General features: G+C 43.4%; 1 protein-coding gene across 1 annotated transcript in view; it reads left to right on the top strand.

Moving 5' to 3' along the window:
- Positions 1 to 12,468, top strand: part of LOC106607063 (ubiquitin carboxyl-terminal hydrolase 43) — an 87,298-nt gene that overhangs the window by 43,976 nt on the left and 30,854 nt on the right. Inside the window, exons 5-7 of the mRNA XM_045720322.2 lie at positions 1,458 to 1,593; positions 1,802 to 1,946; positions 10,729 to 10,891. Of these exons, the coding sequence (XP_045576278.1) occupies positions 1,458 to 1,593; positions 1,802 to 1,946; positions 10,729 to 10,891 (444 nt within the window). The remainder of the gene's footprint in view (positions 1 to 1,457; positions 1,594 to 1,801; positions 1,947 to 10,728; positions 10,892 to 12,468) is intronic.

The following is a 12,468-nucleotide window of genomic DNA, read 5'->3' as shown; positions in this document are numbered from 1 at the left end:
CTGTTGAAAACGAAATGTTCGATGCTTTTCATAGTGGAGTTTATAAATTGCCTGTCTGGGCTGATGAGACAGTGGATTGTTCAGCCAGATGGAACATAGTAAACAGGCATTTTAACGTCATAGATTTAGCCGGTGGTAACTTGTGGAATAGACACCTGCTAGAATGAGGTTTTAACCAATCAGCATTCAGGATTAGACCCACCCGTTGTATAATACTGTATATCCCCCACTGCTGTGTGTCCTCTATCCCCATGTGTGATAATGCCTGTGTGCTGGCAGTGGCATCTCTCACTCTCTTTATCACGTTAAATCTTCTCCATGGTGGATTATAGAGCAGGTCATCAACAAGACATAACAAAACTCACTTTAATCGATAATTGTCATTAGTCTGCTGGACAATGTAGATACACAGGTAAAATGGGAGCTGTCTCAGTATGGCCTTGTAAATAACAACATACCAATGACTTAGTCTCTGAAGAGCTAATGAAGGCCAGCCCACTCTGGTATAGAGGGTACAATGATTGGTGAAAGCATTGGAGTTTGTAACAAACCTCAACACCCCATGAGACACAGTGTTCAGCATATGTAATGACGCCACAGGGGCAAACATGTACAATGTATCACCATAGTCGATTACAGGCAAAAAGGTAGTGGAAACAAGTCTCTTCTTGCTTCAAAAGAAAAACATGACTTATTTAAAATAAAAATTGAGCCTGAGCTTTTTCGCAAGACCTTCAATGTGAGTTGTACTTATGTAAGCATGGACTCTCCACTGTAAGGAGATAAGGGGTGCCAGGTAGCCGAGTGGTTAGCGTGTTGGGCCAGTAACCGAAAGGTTGCTGGATTGAATCCCCGAGCTGACAAGGTAAAAATCTGTTAACCCACTGTTCCTAGTCCGTCATTGTAAATAAGAATTTGTTCTTAACTGACTTGCCTATTTAAAAAAATATATAAGAGTATTGTCTGTAGAATAGAGGTGCTGTACACTCGGGACCTCCCGCCTATGTAATTTTGTCATTGGCTCCCATATCTCTCTTTCTCAGAGGAGGCTGACTTTCTGAGGGGGGTGTCTACTCGGCTGACTACAGTCCTCACATATAGACACACATAGACTCTCACAGGTGAATCACAGGGCACATATCTCTTCAGTGTAGTGTTTTTGTACAAGCCATTATGTCCCTTTACCCTGCCTATGTCAGCACTGCTTCTCCATGCAAAGGAGACAGAGAGGTAAGAGCCAAGTGCTCAGCTTTAAAAATGCATCGACCCACAATACAGATTCCATTATTTCTTACACATAAAAAACGGTCCTAATGATCTATTATTAATGCTAAAATGTATTGATTAATTCATGAAAACTATATGTCTCTTCCTGGTAATGGACTGTAATAAAAATGGTAGCGATTTCAATGCAGCGGCTATTCTCTCTCTCTCTTTCTCTCCCCTTCACTCGACAGGCCTCTGTGTGTAACTCTGGTCTTCAGTACGAAGGGCCAGAGATACCTGCGCATCGGGCTGGCTGTGCCTCTTTTTGGCTCACTGGCCTTTCTGAGAAGGATGTTGGCGGATGAGGGGAACATCTCCCCAGACCAGGTAGGTGATCTTGTCTCACTCTTCTTGATGATGCACATTATCCTCAGATTCACTCTCACTCCATTTTCCAAGTCTCTGATTAAATAAGATGGATACTCTTGCTATCTCTCGCTCTCTCCCTCTCTCTCTCTCTCTCTCTCTCTCTCTCGCTCTCTTTCACCCTCTCTCTCTCTCTCTCTCTCCCTCTCTCTCCCTCTCTCTCTTTCAGGTGATCCTGACAGAGATCTACACCACAGGCTTTCAGCGCTCCTTCTTTGATGAGGAGGATCTGACATGCATAGCCGAGACTGACATTATCTATGCCTTCCAGGCCCCGCCCCTATACATCAGAGGAGGCTCTGCACAATTCTCAGGTAACCATAGCAACAACTACATATTCCAGGGACATTCAGATCAATATCATCACTATCAACTAAGATCATCCAATAGAATCTGTCCCTTTTCCACTTTATGAGCAAACAGGGGTCATTTCAGTCCCATCGTGAAATAAGCCTTTCTCAGTCAAGAGCATACAGAGGCACTATATTAACAGAATGGGATGTACAACCTCTGTGAAATACCAGGGTATTATGTGAAAGTCTGTCCTTCCTCTGGTGGTGATAACTACATGCTCTTGTACTGTAGCTTTTACCCTAACTGTGCACTGTTGGCACAAGCCTTCCAAATATCAGGATGAACAACTGAGGAGAAATGCATTGTTTCTTTTTAAACAAGATAATGAATGTTTGTTTGTGTACTTTGGGTCTGATAGATTCCAGGAGGAACTCACAATGTAGAATAAGAAGTCATTGGGGAACATGTGTGCTTACAAACACATTTTAAACACATTTTCAATAAAACTCAGATGCTCAGATCTACTCAAATCACCATCATTTTCCGCAAAGATTTGCTGTCATCGAATGATTTATGTTTGAAATATCTCTCTTCTGTAATTGTACTGATGATGTGAAGGGCAAACAGACATTGTTCCCAGAAGCCAGATTGTGTGGATAGTTTTACCACATTTTTCACTCTGGGTTTAGCAGAGCTGGGTTTGTCCCTGAAAATGATACTTCTTTGCATCACCACTGAGAAAAGTGATTAGAGAAATCTCTGTCTCTCCTTCATCATCTTTGGTTAGACCACACATAATGGACTACTCAGTTTGATTGGTCTGCACACACACACACACACACACACACACACACACACACACACACACACACACACACACACACACACACACACACACGGCAGACACTGAATCCTCCTGGGATGTTTTATCAGACTGTGTACGTAGTGGGGTTGATATGGAGAGGCCTCTCTCACCACCTCCCTGCTGAACAGAGCATCCTCTCATTTCATGCACATCCAGTCTGATAACAGAACTCAAACTCACTGTTACACAATGAATACTGAGTAATCATTATCTATTTGGCCTAAAGCTGACGGGTGTGAAATGTGGTACTGTACTGACGGAGGAGGCTTCACCTCAGCGTAATGTGCCTCTTTAAATCATGATGAGTTGTCACTGCTCGTAAACTTTTATGGTCACTGCTGCTAATGGAAGGTATATTTTGTGTACTTGAAATCAATATGCCTTTAGGGATCATGCACCTCACGCACATTAACTATGAATGGTAATGGGATGGGAATGGAGTCGTATCTGTTCTTCCCCAGAACAGTGTCTACATTGATTTAAAAGACTCCTCTACTATACCACTCCTGTACTACTCCCTAGTTTACATACAGCATACTTTACTCACTACTTCTCTCAGTATGAAAAGCATGTGGGACTCTACAGAGCTCTGTTCGGCCTCACTGCTTGGAAGAAATTCTTTCTATAAGCAATTGACAGCGTTGGTCAGGTACAGGGCTGGCAGTGTCTTTGAATGAAGTGGCCTCTAAAGACTGACCAGACAGCAGCTAATTTCTCCAGTTTCTGGGTCAGGAGGACTGCCGTAATGCCTCTATAGCTGGAAGTTAAAGTTCGCCTTTGCTCTTGTTACAGAAAACCTGAGCTCGCCTGAATTGTATAATAACTCCTAGACAGAGATGTTCAACACTAATGTTGCAGGCTTGTGCTTTGACAAACTGGATATGTCTGAATACCTAGACTGTCTGAATGGAGTGTCTCAGGTACCAATAGAAGCTGTCAAGCTGAGGCATCAACTGAAATGAATTGTAGCACTTACTGTATGGCTAAAAAAAACAAGAGCCTTGGCACCATGCTACAGTACATTAGTTGGTGAATTCAGAGGGTGACTCACTTTAAGCACATCAGCGACTGGCTGTCACTAATGGCTATCACTAAATGTCCTAGAATCATGTTCAAAATCATAAAAATATGAAGCAGGGACTGTCCACCTCTGTTTGACACACAGCCTATCAGTAATGTCTCTTCACACCTTGATGAGCGGCCTGTAGAAAAATGGTGGAGTGTGCGTTTGTCTGTGCCTGGCAGCATTTTCATTTGGTGGTTGTCAGCGAGGAGAATGAGTAATTTCAGTCGCTGTCAACAAGGTTTACATGAACTATCTACAATGTATGGAATATCACAGTGTGGCAGAAAAGATTCATGAGAGATGGTGTCTGGGTGTATTTTTCCTCCTGCCTGACCTTTCATGGCATGATGAAATAGGAAGAGAGGTGTAAGCACTTCCTATGTCAGTTTATGTAAACATTGATTCTGTACCCACAGAGCTCCATTGTCATGGCAATTCTCATAGAAGTATCTTATTTCACATTCAGTGAAGTGCATCATACACACATCATACACACATGTTCTTTCCCCATCAGGTATTCCCCTTCTTCAGGTTGTATTGGGTTGACAGTGTCTTGGTTGTTCATATCAGGCTCATATTAAGGAAATTAATAACAGATTGCATGACTTCATCTAATCAATGACTGATCCAAACTCTGTCGACCCTGCAGCCCACCGTGACATGGTTTGTCCATTGTGTCTCTAATATAGTATGGTTGTAATACAGTATGCTGCCTGGCTGCCAGGCCATAGAGTTCCCCCTGTCAGGGCATCAGTGGGACTTTCCACATGTGCTGCAATTTACTGTCTAACAGCCAGGGCTTCCAGTTTAGGTGGAACTGATGTGGAACGCTTGTTTGAAAAGCCCAATAATTAGTTCAGGCTCCTCAGTGTGGACACATTCAGAAGCCTGGCTAACTAGGTCACTCAGTGGAGGAGACGAATGCCATAAAGTCATCACTAGGGCTGTTACGGTGACTGTATTACCGCCACACCGGCGGTCACGAGTCATGAAGGCAGTCAAATTCCACGTGACCGTTTAGACACGGTAATTAGGCTTCTCCACCCTCCAATGCTGCTGATGGTTATTAGTAGCCTACCAAACTTACAAACTGTGAAAGGATCGACGCAGGAGATAGGAAGCAGGTACAGGGAGTGAAGGTGTAATAACTGACGGACACGAAACAGAACAGGAACAGCGTCTGGACAGGAACACATAACAACAATTAATGCGGACACAGGGAACACCACCGAGGAACAGACAGATATACAGGGTCAATCAACCACATGAAGGAGTCCAGGTGAGTCCAATGAGCTCTGCTGCGTGTAATGATGGTGACAGGTGCGTGTAAAGACGGGTAGTCTGGCACCAGGGAGGGGGAGCAGGCATGACAAGCTGCCTGGTACTCAGCACTATATTGTCCCTCTAATCACTCTGACATCAATGCAAATGTAATCAAAAATCTAATCAAACACTTCATGAGAGCCAATGAGCTGATGTTGCGCAACATATCTTGAGGCTATGCTATTGCGTGCTAAAACAGAGTGATGGCCTCTATTAAAAAGAGGAGGATCCCATCAGCTTTCTATAGGCTAGGCCTACTATATTTATTTCTCAACTTTCCTAATATTAAGCACATTTCTTATCTTTACAACAGGAGTATACCCTACCTGGCTGGCATGAAAATTAACTACGGGAAAAGTGTCCTCCATTCGTTATTTAAGTGCATAGATGACGTCCATTTTCCCCCCTGCCCCTGTTTCGAGACCGGTGGATGATAATGGTCCATTCTAAATCAAAACAAATCTCAAACATATATTATTTAGTATATGTAAAGACAAAATTAAATCAAGAACAGTCTGATGGGTGACAATATTAGCCTATCAATTGTGATTTATATATTATCACTTGTGAATGATGCCCAGCTGTGCAGTAAGGCAAGAAACAGCTCGTGCCTTTTTTTTTTACTTTTTCAAGTCATAGTCTCGCACCTCATGTAGCTTAGTCCATAGGCATATATTTTTTGATACGGTTTGTATCACAACTAAAGTGGCCAAATAACTTCTTAAAATGAAGCATATTAATCTGCTTTACAAGGGGTGTAGAGCCTAACTGGCATACATACTGTACGCAGTACGTGAGTTTCAAGTTTGGGGAAGACCATTTTCACCATAAAAATTCACCTTTATCATAAAAGCATTACATGCATAATCACACTTTTGAGAATGGTGTTTTCCCACTAGTGTTTTCCCGCTAATTGATTGCATTTTGGAACATTCGCGTGTATAGCCTACTGCCGTGTGCGCTTTACTGCACTTATAATGTGAAGAAATAGCCAAACATTTTCTCAACATTTTAAGCTAAACAGTCTGATCGGTTGCGTCAGCCTCAATGCTTAAATTTTTTTTTTGAATGCTAGTGGTTGTATTAATTTGGGATCTATCGCATCCCACAACTGTCCCAGATTGTGTTTGGAATATTTATTTCTTGCACAGAATAGAATCGGTCAACTTTTGTATTATGGGGGATAGTAGATTGACATAAGCTAGTGCTTTTGCTGTTTATTAGGCCTACTCGAAAAGTAAATATGGACAGTTCTTCTAATATCTTCAATGTCCAAGTCGGAATTGGATAAGGACGCATAGTTGCGTCCCTGATGTGTCTGTCTTCACTTGTAGCTTGTGAGAAAGATCCGATCACTATCGAGTATGAAGGTAAGACCCAGACTCAGACCACGTTGAATAAACAATAGTTTAATATACCAACGGGGGCAGGTAATAGACAGGTCAAGGCAGGCATGGATAGTAAACCAGAGGTGGGGCAACGGTACCGGGCGGCAGACAGGGTCAGGGGCAGGCAGAGTGGTCAGGCAGGCGGGCTCAGAATCAGGACAGGCAAGGGTCAAAACCAGGAGGGTGAGAAAAGAGAGACGGGAAAAAGCAGGCGCTGAGACATAAACCGCTGGCTGACTTGAACAAACAAAATGAGCTGGCAACAGACAAAAAGAAAACACAGGTATAAATACACAGGGGATAATGGGGAAGATGGGCGACACCTGGAGGGGGGTGGAGACAATCACAAAGACAGGTGAAACAGATCAGGGCGTGATAGATCACGTGACGGGCATTGGCTAATAAGAGTTGAGCTATCTGAGAGAGCCTTGAGAGTGAGAGGTATTTCGGAGCACGCAGCCGGGAGAAGGGAATTATAATTATTATATTCAGCCCAAGGGCACAACGGCCATTGGCCTCAAAAGACATGGATTTTTTTTAGGGGAATTACGGCCACACGAAGGGGATGACGCCAAGAAATTCGAGGCATTATCAAGTGCTTGTCAAATTGTGAATGAGAGACAGTCTATAGGGAGGAGGTCAGAGACCTGGCCGTGTGGTGCCAGGACAACAACCTCTCCCTCAACGTGATCAAGACAAAGGAGATGATTGTGGACTACAGGAAAAAGAGGACCGAGCACACCCCCATTCTCATCGACGGGGCTGCAGTGGAGCAGGTTGAGAGCTTCAAGTTCCTTGGTTTCCACATCACCAACAAACTAACATGGTCCAAGCACACCAAGACAGTCGTGAAGAGGCCATGACAAAACCTATTCTCCCTCAGGAGACTGAAAAGATTTGTCAAGGGTCCTCGGATCCTCAACAGGTTCTACAGCTGCACCATTGAGAGCATCCTGACAGGTTGCATCACTGCCTGGTATGGCAACTGCTCGGCCTCCGACCGCAAGGCACTACAGAGGGTGGTGCGTACAGCCCAGTACATCACCGGGGCCAAGCTTCCTGCCATCCAGGACCTCTATATCAGGCGGTGTCAGAGGAAGGCCCTAAAAATTGTCAAAGACTCCAGCCACCCTAGTCTTAGACTATTCTCTCTGCTACCGCACGGCAAGCGGTACCGGAGTTCCAAGTCTAGGTCCAAAAGGCTTCTAAACAGCTTCTACCCCCAAGCCATAAGACTCCTGAACATCTAACCAAATGGCTACCCAGACTATTTGCATTGCCCCCCCACCCCCCTTTTACACCACTGCTACTCTGTTGTTATCATCACTTTAATAACTCTACCTACATGTACATTGACTCTGTACCGGTACGCCCTGTATATAGTCTCGCTATTGTTATTTTACTGCTGTTCTTTAATTACTTGTTACTTTTATTTCTTATTCTTATCTGTATTTTTTTAAACTGCATTGTTGGTTAGGGGCTCGTAAGTAAGCATTTCACAGTAAGGTCTATACATGTTGTATTCGGCGCATGTGACTAATAACATTTGATTTGATTAAATGTGCACAGCCTGCGCAAATGACAAAGCCGAGCTCATGCCTTTCATGTGACTTTTTTCAAATAATCATTAGTGGCATCATGCAGCCTTGTATTAAAAATACAAACGTTGTTCTATACGTTTTGATCACAACTAAAGTTTCATAAATAACTCTAAATTAAGCATATAGGAAGACCTGTTTCTTTGTTAACCGCGCAACACAGAATAGCCGGATGTGCGCACTCCCTCAAAAATCCTTTAGAGAAAATATATTTTAGATTTTATTCACACTATAAAATAATGCCACGAAATTCTAAGCGAATCTTGTCTGCTAAATGAACTAGTGTAGCCCACAGCCATTTGGCATAGCCAGATCAGGACCTAACATAAGGACAACTCAGAGTATGCTATTCTTTTCTTCTGAAATAGACTATTTTCTTCATATCCTGTTTCTTTCGACCTGTCTAAAATACATAATGGATTTATTGTGATGGTGTAGGCTATGGATTTATTGTGAAGGTGTAGGCTACATTACATGGATTTATTAGACTTTTTAAAATGTAGATGTTCCAAAGGTCTGCATCAGTGGCTTGTAGGCTGTGTGTGGAAGCCAGGAGATGCTGAATGTGTTTATGTTAATTAACGGTCCATTTCTGTGAGACCGGAAGTTATTTGCTTGACAATCACCGGCTGACAAAATTTCATGACCGCCACAGCCCTAGTAATCACTGACGTCTCAGTATGTGGTCAGTTTGGTGTCTGTCTTCGCTATAGGGCTTCACGGCTTTCTCGGAACCAGTCAATACCTGACCATGCTAATCCAGTCATTGAAGTGGTTCTCTTTGGGGGCAGAGGTGTTTAATTACTGGCTTTCACAGTGTTCAGGCTGGCTCATCCTGTCCTTCACATCTGTCAGGGAATTGAAAATGAAAGTGTTTCTCAGACATAACCCTAGACTACAGGAGAGTGAATACACAACTATTCCATGATCTTATAGAGAGTCATATCACTCATCACAGGAGACTACAATCAACAGGCATATTAAATTACATTTGTGTGCATGCGTGTGTGTACAAGTTGAAGTTTCTGTGTATCTACAGGAATCTGCTGTGGGTTATTTTGACACTCTCCATCCGTCATTCTGAAAAGCTGACATCAACCTAAAGGTAGGAAACTGGTTGTAATTTAAAGACCAGTGAAAAGACCTTGGGGGAGATGTCTTGAAACAAAACATTTCTGATGCCCAAACATAAAGAAATACCCTTTGATTTAATGACTGATGAGAGACCTCCTCCCACCCAGCATCAATCACATGGGGACAGTCCATGAGGTGACCTCTGCATTTTACTGCTGAATTCTGAACGTTTCACCAGTCGTTAAAGAAGGGCTTCTTTACATAAATCATCCTCACAGCGATCAACACTTGTGTAAATTGCAGAACATGATTGAAGAGAGTTTGATCAGCTGCTTCATTACTTGAACATGAATAAATGAAGGGCAGTAATACTTTTCCTCATTATGTTCACTCTTGGGTCAGGGCTCTATCATATCATATCAGAGCTGTTTACATGAAGTGTCTGATTGATATTGAATAGGTCTTTGTTTCCATGCATTCCTCCACTCTCCTATATCCTGGTATTAGACCTGTGGTGTGGCTGGATTGAATGGTGGGATATTTGCACACTCAGGATCTTGGTGGCTTTGGGACCTTCAAGCGTGACATTCACCGTTGGCGATGATTAATTGTGAACTGGATGGGTGTAAACAGCGGTGTTTAATACAACGCTGTGGTTTTGGGAGAACACTGTCGCCGGGCCAATCAATAGCTGCTCGTTTCTGTCTACAGTCCTATTTACCATGTGATTTATCACCAAGTATTTTGGGGAGCCAGTGCCGCCTGATAGGTTGGCATTGTCTAGGTTGGTAATCTCGTTCCCAGACACTCCTGCACAAATGTGCATAGAGTCTGGTGGACCAGTGCGTCAAACTTGGCCAAAACATAGAGCTGGGAGAAACTCCTGGCACATAGGCATTGGCTTAATCTAACTAATCTACCAACCAATCATCTCCCACATCTTCCCCCTAACCCTCCCCTGTACGCTAGTACACCACAAGCACAGAGCACCACAAGCACACAGCACCACAAGCACACCACACCACACCACAAGCACATGAGATTTGCTTAAATGAAATGATGACAAATACTTTGCCATAGAATCACTCGCATATAATTCTATGGTCACTCCCACTAAGGCCAACTTTGAGTGGTTGATATCCCAGGCTTATATGCGCTGTGCGCAATAGCCTGGGGATGAGGTTAGTAACACAGCATCTGCTAATGTCACGTCTGTGAGTGCTGTAATTTCAGCAGGCTTTTGCTCAGTCACACTCCACAGTGTGAGGGAAGAGAAGTTAGCTGGTGAGAAGTGCTGGCACCCACCAGGAGTGAAAAGCTGCATCAGATAAGACCTCCTGCTGGGAGAGTCTGCAGCGCCCGCTCCATCTGTTCTCCCTTCTGGTTCGCTCCTCCCCAAATAGAATGTCTCGCCAAGTCTTATATTTAACTTTCCTTCACTTTCCCACCCCCCCTCTTGTCTGCTCCCTCTTTCCTCCTCTCCTGCAGGGTACCACCACAGCCTGCCGTCCTCACCGTACTCCTCCGGGCCCGAAGGTCAAAGGTTACCTCCATCCGGAACTTTGTCATCAGAGTTCCTGAACCATGGTGTGCCAGTGAAGATCCTGTTGCTGGTGTGCAACGCCGCCTGGAATGCCCAGCAGGCTGTCAGGTTAGGTGACTGTTTCAAACAAACTCTGGGATCTAAGGGGCGGTTGGTGTTGTTCACCTCTTCATACTGTCACTCAGAAGTGAAAGAGAAAGTTACAGTTACAACATAAGGTCATGATTAATTTCTAAATATAGACTTTTTATTCGACTTTGGGAAAGTAGGAAAACATGGGGAAATATGCAGCACAGAAAGGCCTCTACTATCTCATGTGACAGTTGAATGAGCCACAGTCAATGAGTCACAGCCTCTAAGAGTTTCTTGTCAATCTAATTGAGAGGCGAGTCTCCAACTGAATGGTTGTGAAGTTTGACATCTGACACGATGGAGTAATCCATCAGACATCCAGCCCGACAGCAGGGAGGGATCAATACTCGCTCAGGAGACCTCACAGAGTCAGCCATGAGAAATCCAATCCCATCCAGAAGGCTTAGTGTCTCTCAGCGTTCTCCCATGCTTCAACATTGCTGATTAACCCTCCCACTGGGCACACACTGGTGTCAGATGTCAAACTTTACAACCAATCAACGTTGTTTCAACGTAATTTGTCAATGTATTTGTGATGTGGAATCAACTTGGAAAATATATTGGATTTGAAAAAAGTAATCAACCAGTACTGTTTTCATCTAATTTCAACCAGAGTTGTAAACATAAAAACGTGTGTAAAACTTCAATTTAAAGGTAAGGTTCACCCATTTTGAATGTTATATTGTTTTTGTGCATCCCTGAGTGATGTTCTATCAATTTCCTGGGTCCTTTCATGTTTTCATGTGCATCTGAGTTATTGGCGTTCAAGCAGGCAGTAATCCGGACGGTATGACGTAGCACTGTGATAAAGTCACTCTCACTACACTGGAATAGGACTTTTAGATCGTGAAAACGTCTATCATACATGTTAGATTTCAATAATGGCCGATGTCATAACACGGGAGGATGTCTAGTCTTAAATGAGCCATTGGTTATATTTTTGCAATATTCCTACCTCGAGAAATGTTTTATTTAATAGAGGGTCTAGCCCATTTTTCCTATTTGTCTGCCTCTTTAATCCAGGGTGCATTGCATAGTGCCGTTACCAGAGATATGAAAGAAAGGAATGAAGGAACGTATAACGCCCCACCCAGCAGACTGTCGACCATTCGCGTTCACGTTGTCATGCTGTGTCACACGGTTGCTAAGCTAATCGTCACGCAATCCCTTCTCAAAGTCGAGAAATGTGCCTATTTTCATCTAAAGTACCTAATGTCACGATTCCAAAGCTATACGATATTACAGGTAGCAAGTTAATTATCTCACATCTCGGAAATATTTGTAATGTTGTACTTCTTGTTGACGAAATTAGTGCTAGTGTTGGTTTTTGAGCTAGCGCCCAATTGACTCCCATTCGCTCCTTGTCCCAGAATCACCCAGAATGCACCGGCCTGTACCATAGACATAGCATGGGCAACGTTTCCCCATCTCCTCAAAAGTATATCTGCAGTTGAGAATGTCAGACTCCACTCTGTGAGGCACATCGATCTGCAGGTTGAACATGCTGAGGTTGTAGACTCCTAAATTGATAGTGCCGTTTTTTAAAGGCGATT

The sequence above is a fragment of the Salmo salar genome, chromosome 06 (assembly GCF_965601325.2).
Source record: "Salmo salar chromosome 06, fSalSal1, whole genome shotgun sequence".
Lineage (NCBI taxonomy): Eukaryota > Metazoa > Chordata > Actinopteri > Salmoniformes > Salmonidae > Salmo > Salmo salar.
The sequence above is the reverse complement of the archived record's forward strand: the minus strand, read 5'-3'. Positions and strand labels throughout refer to the sequence as shown.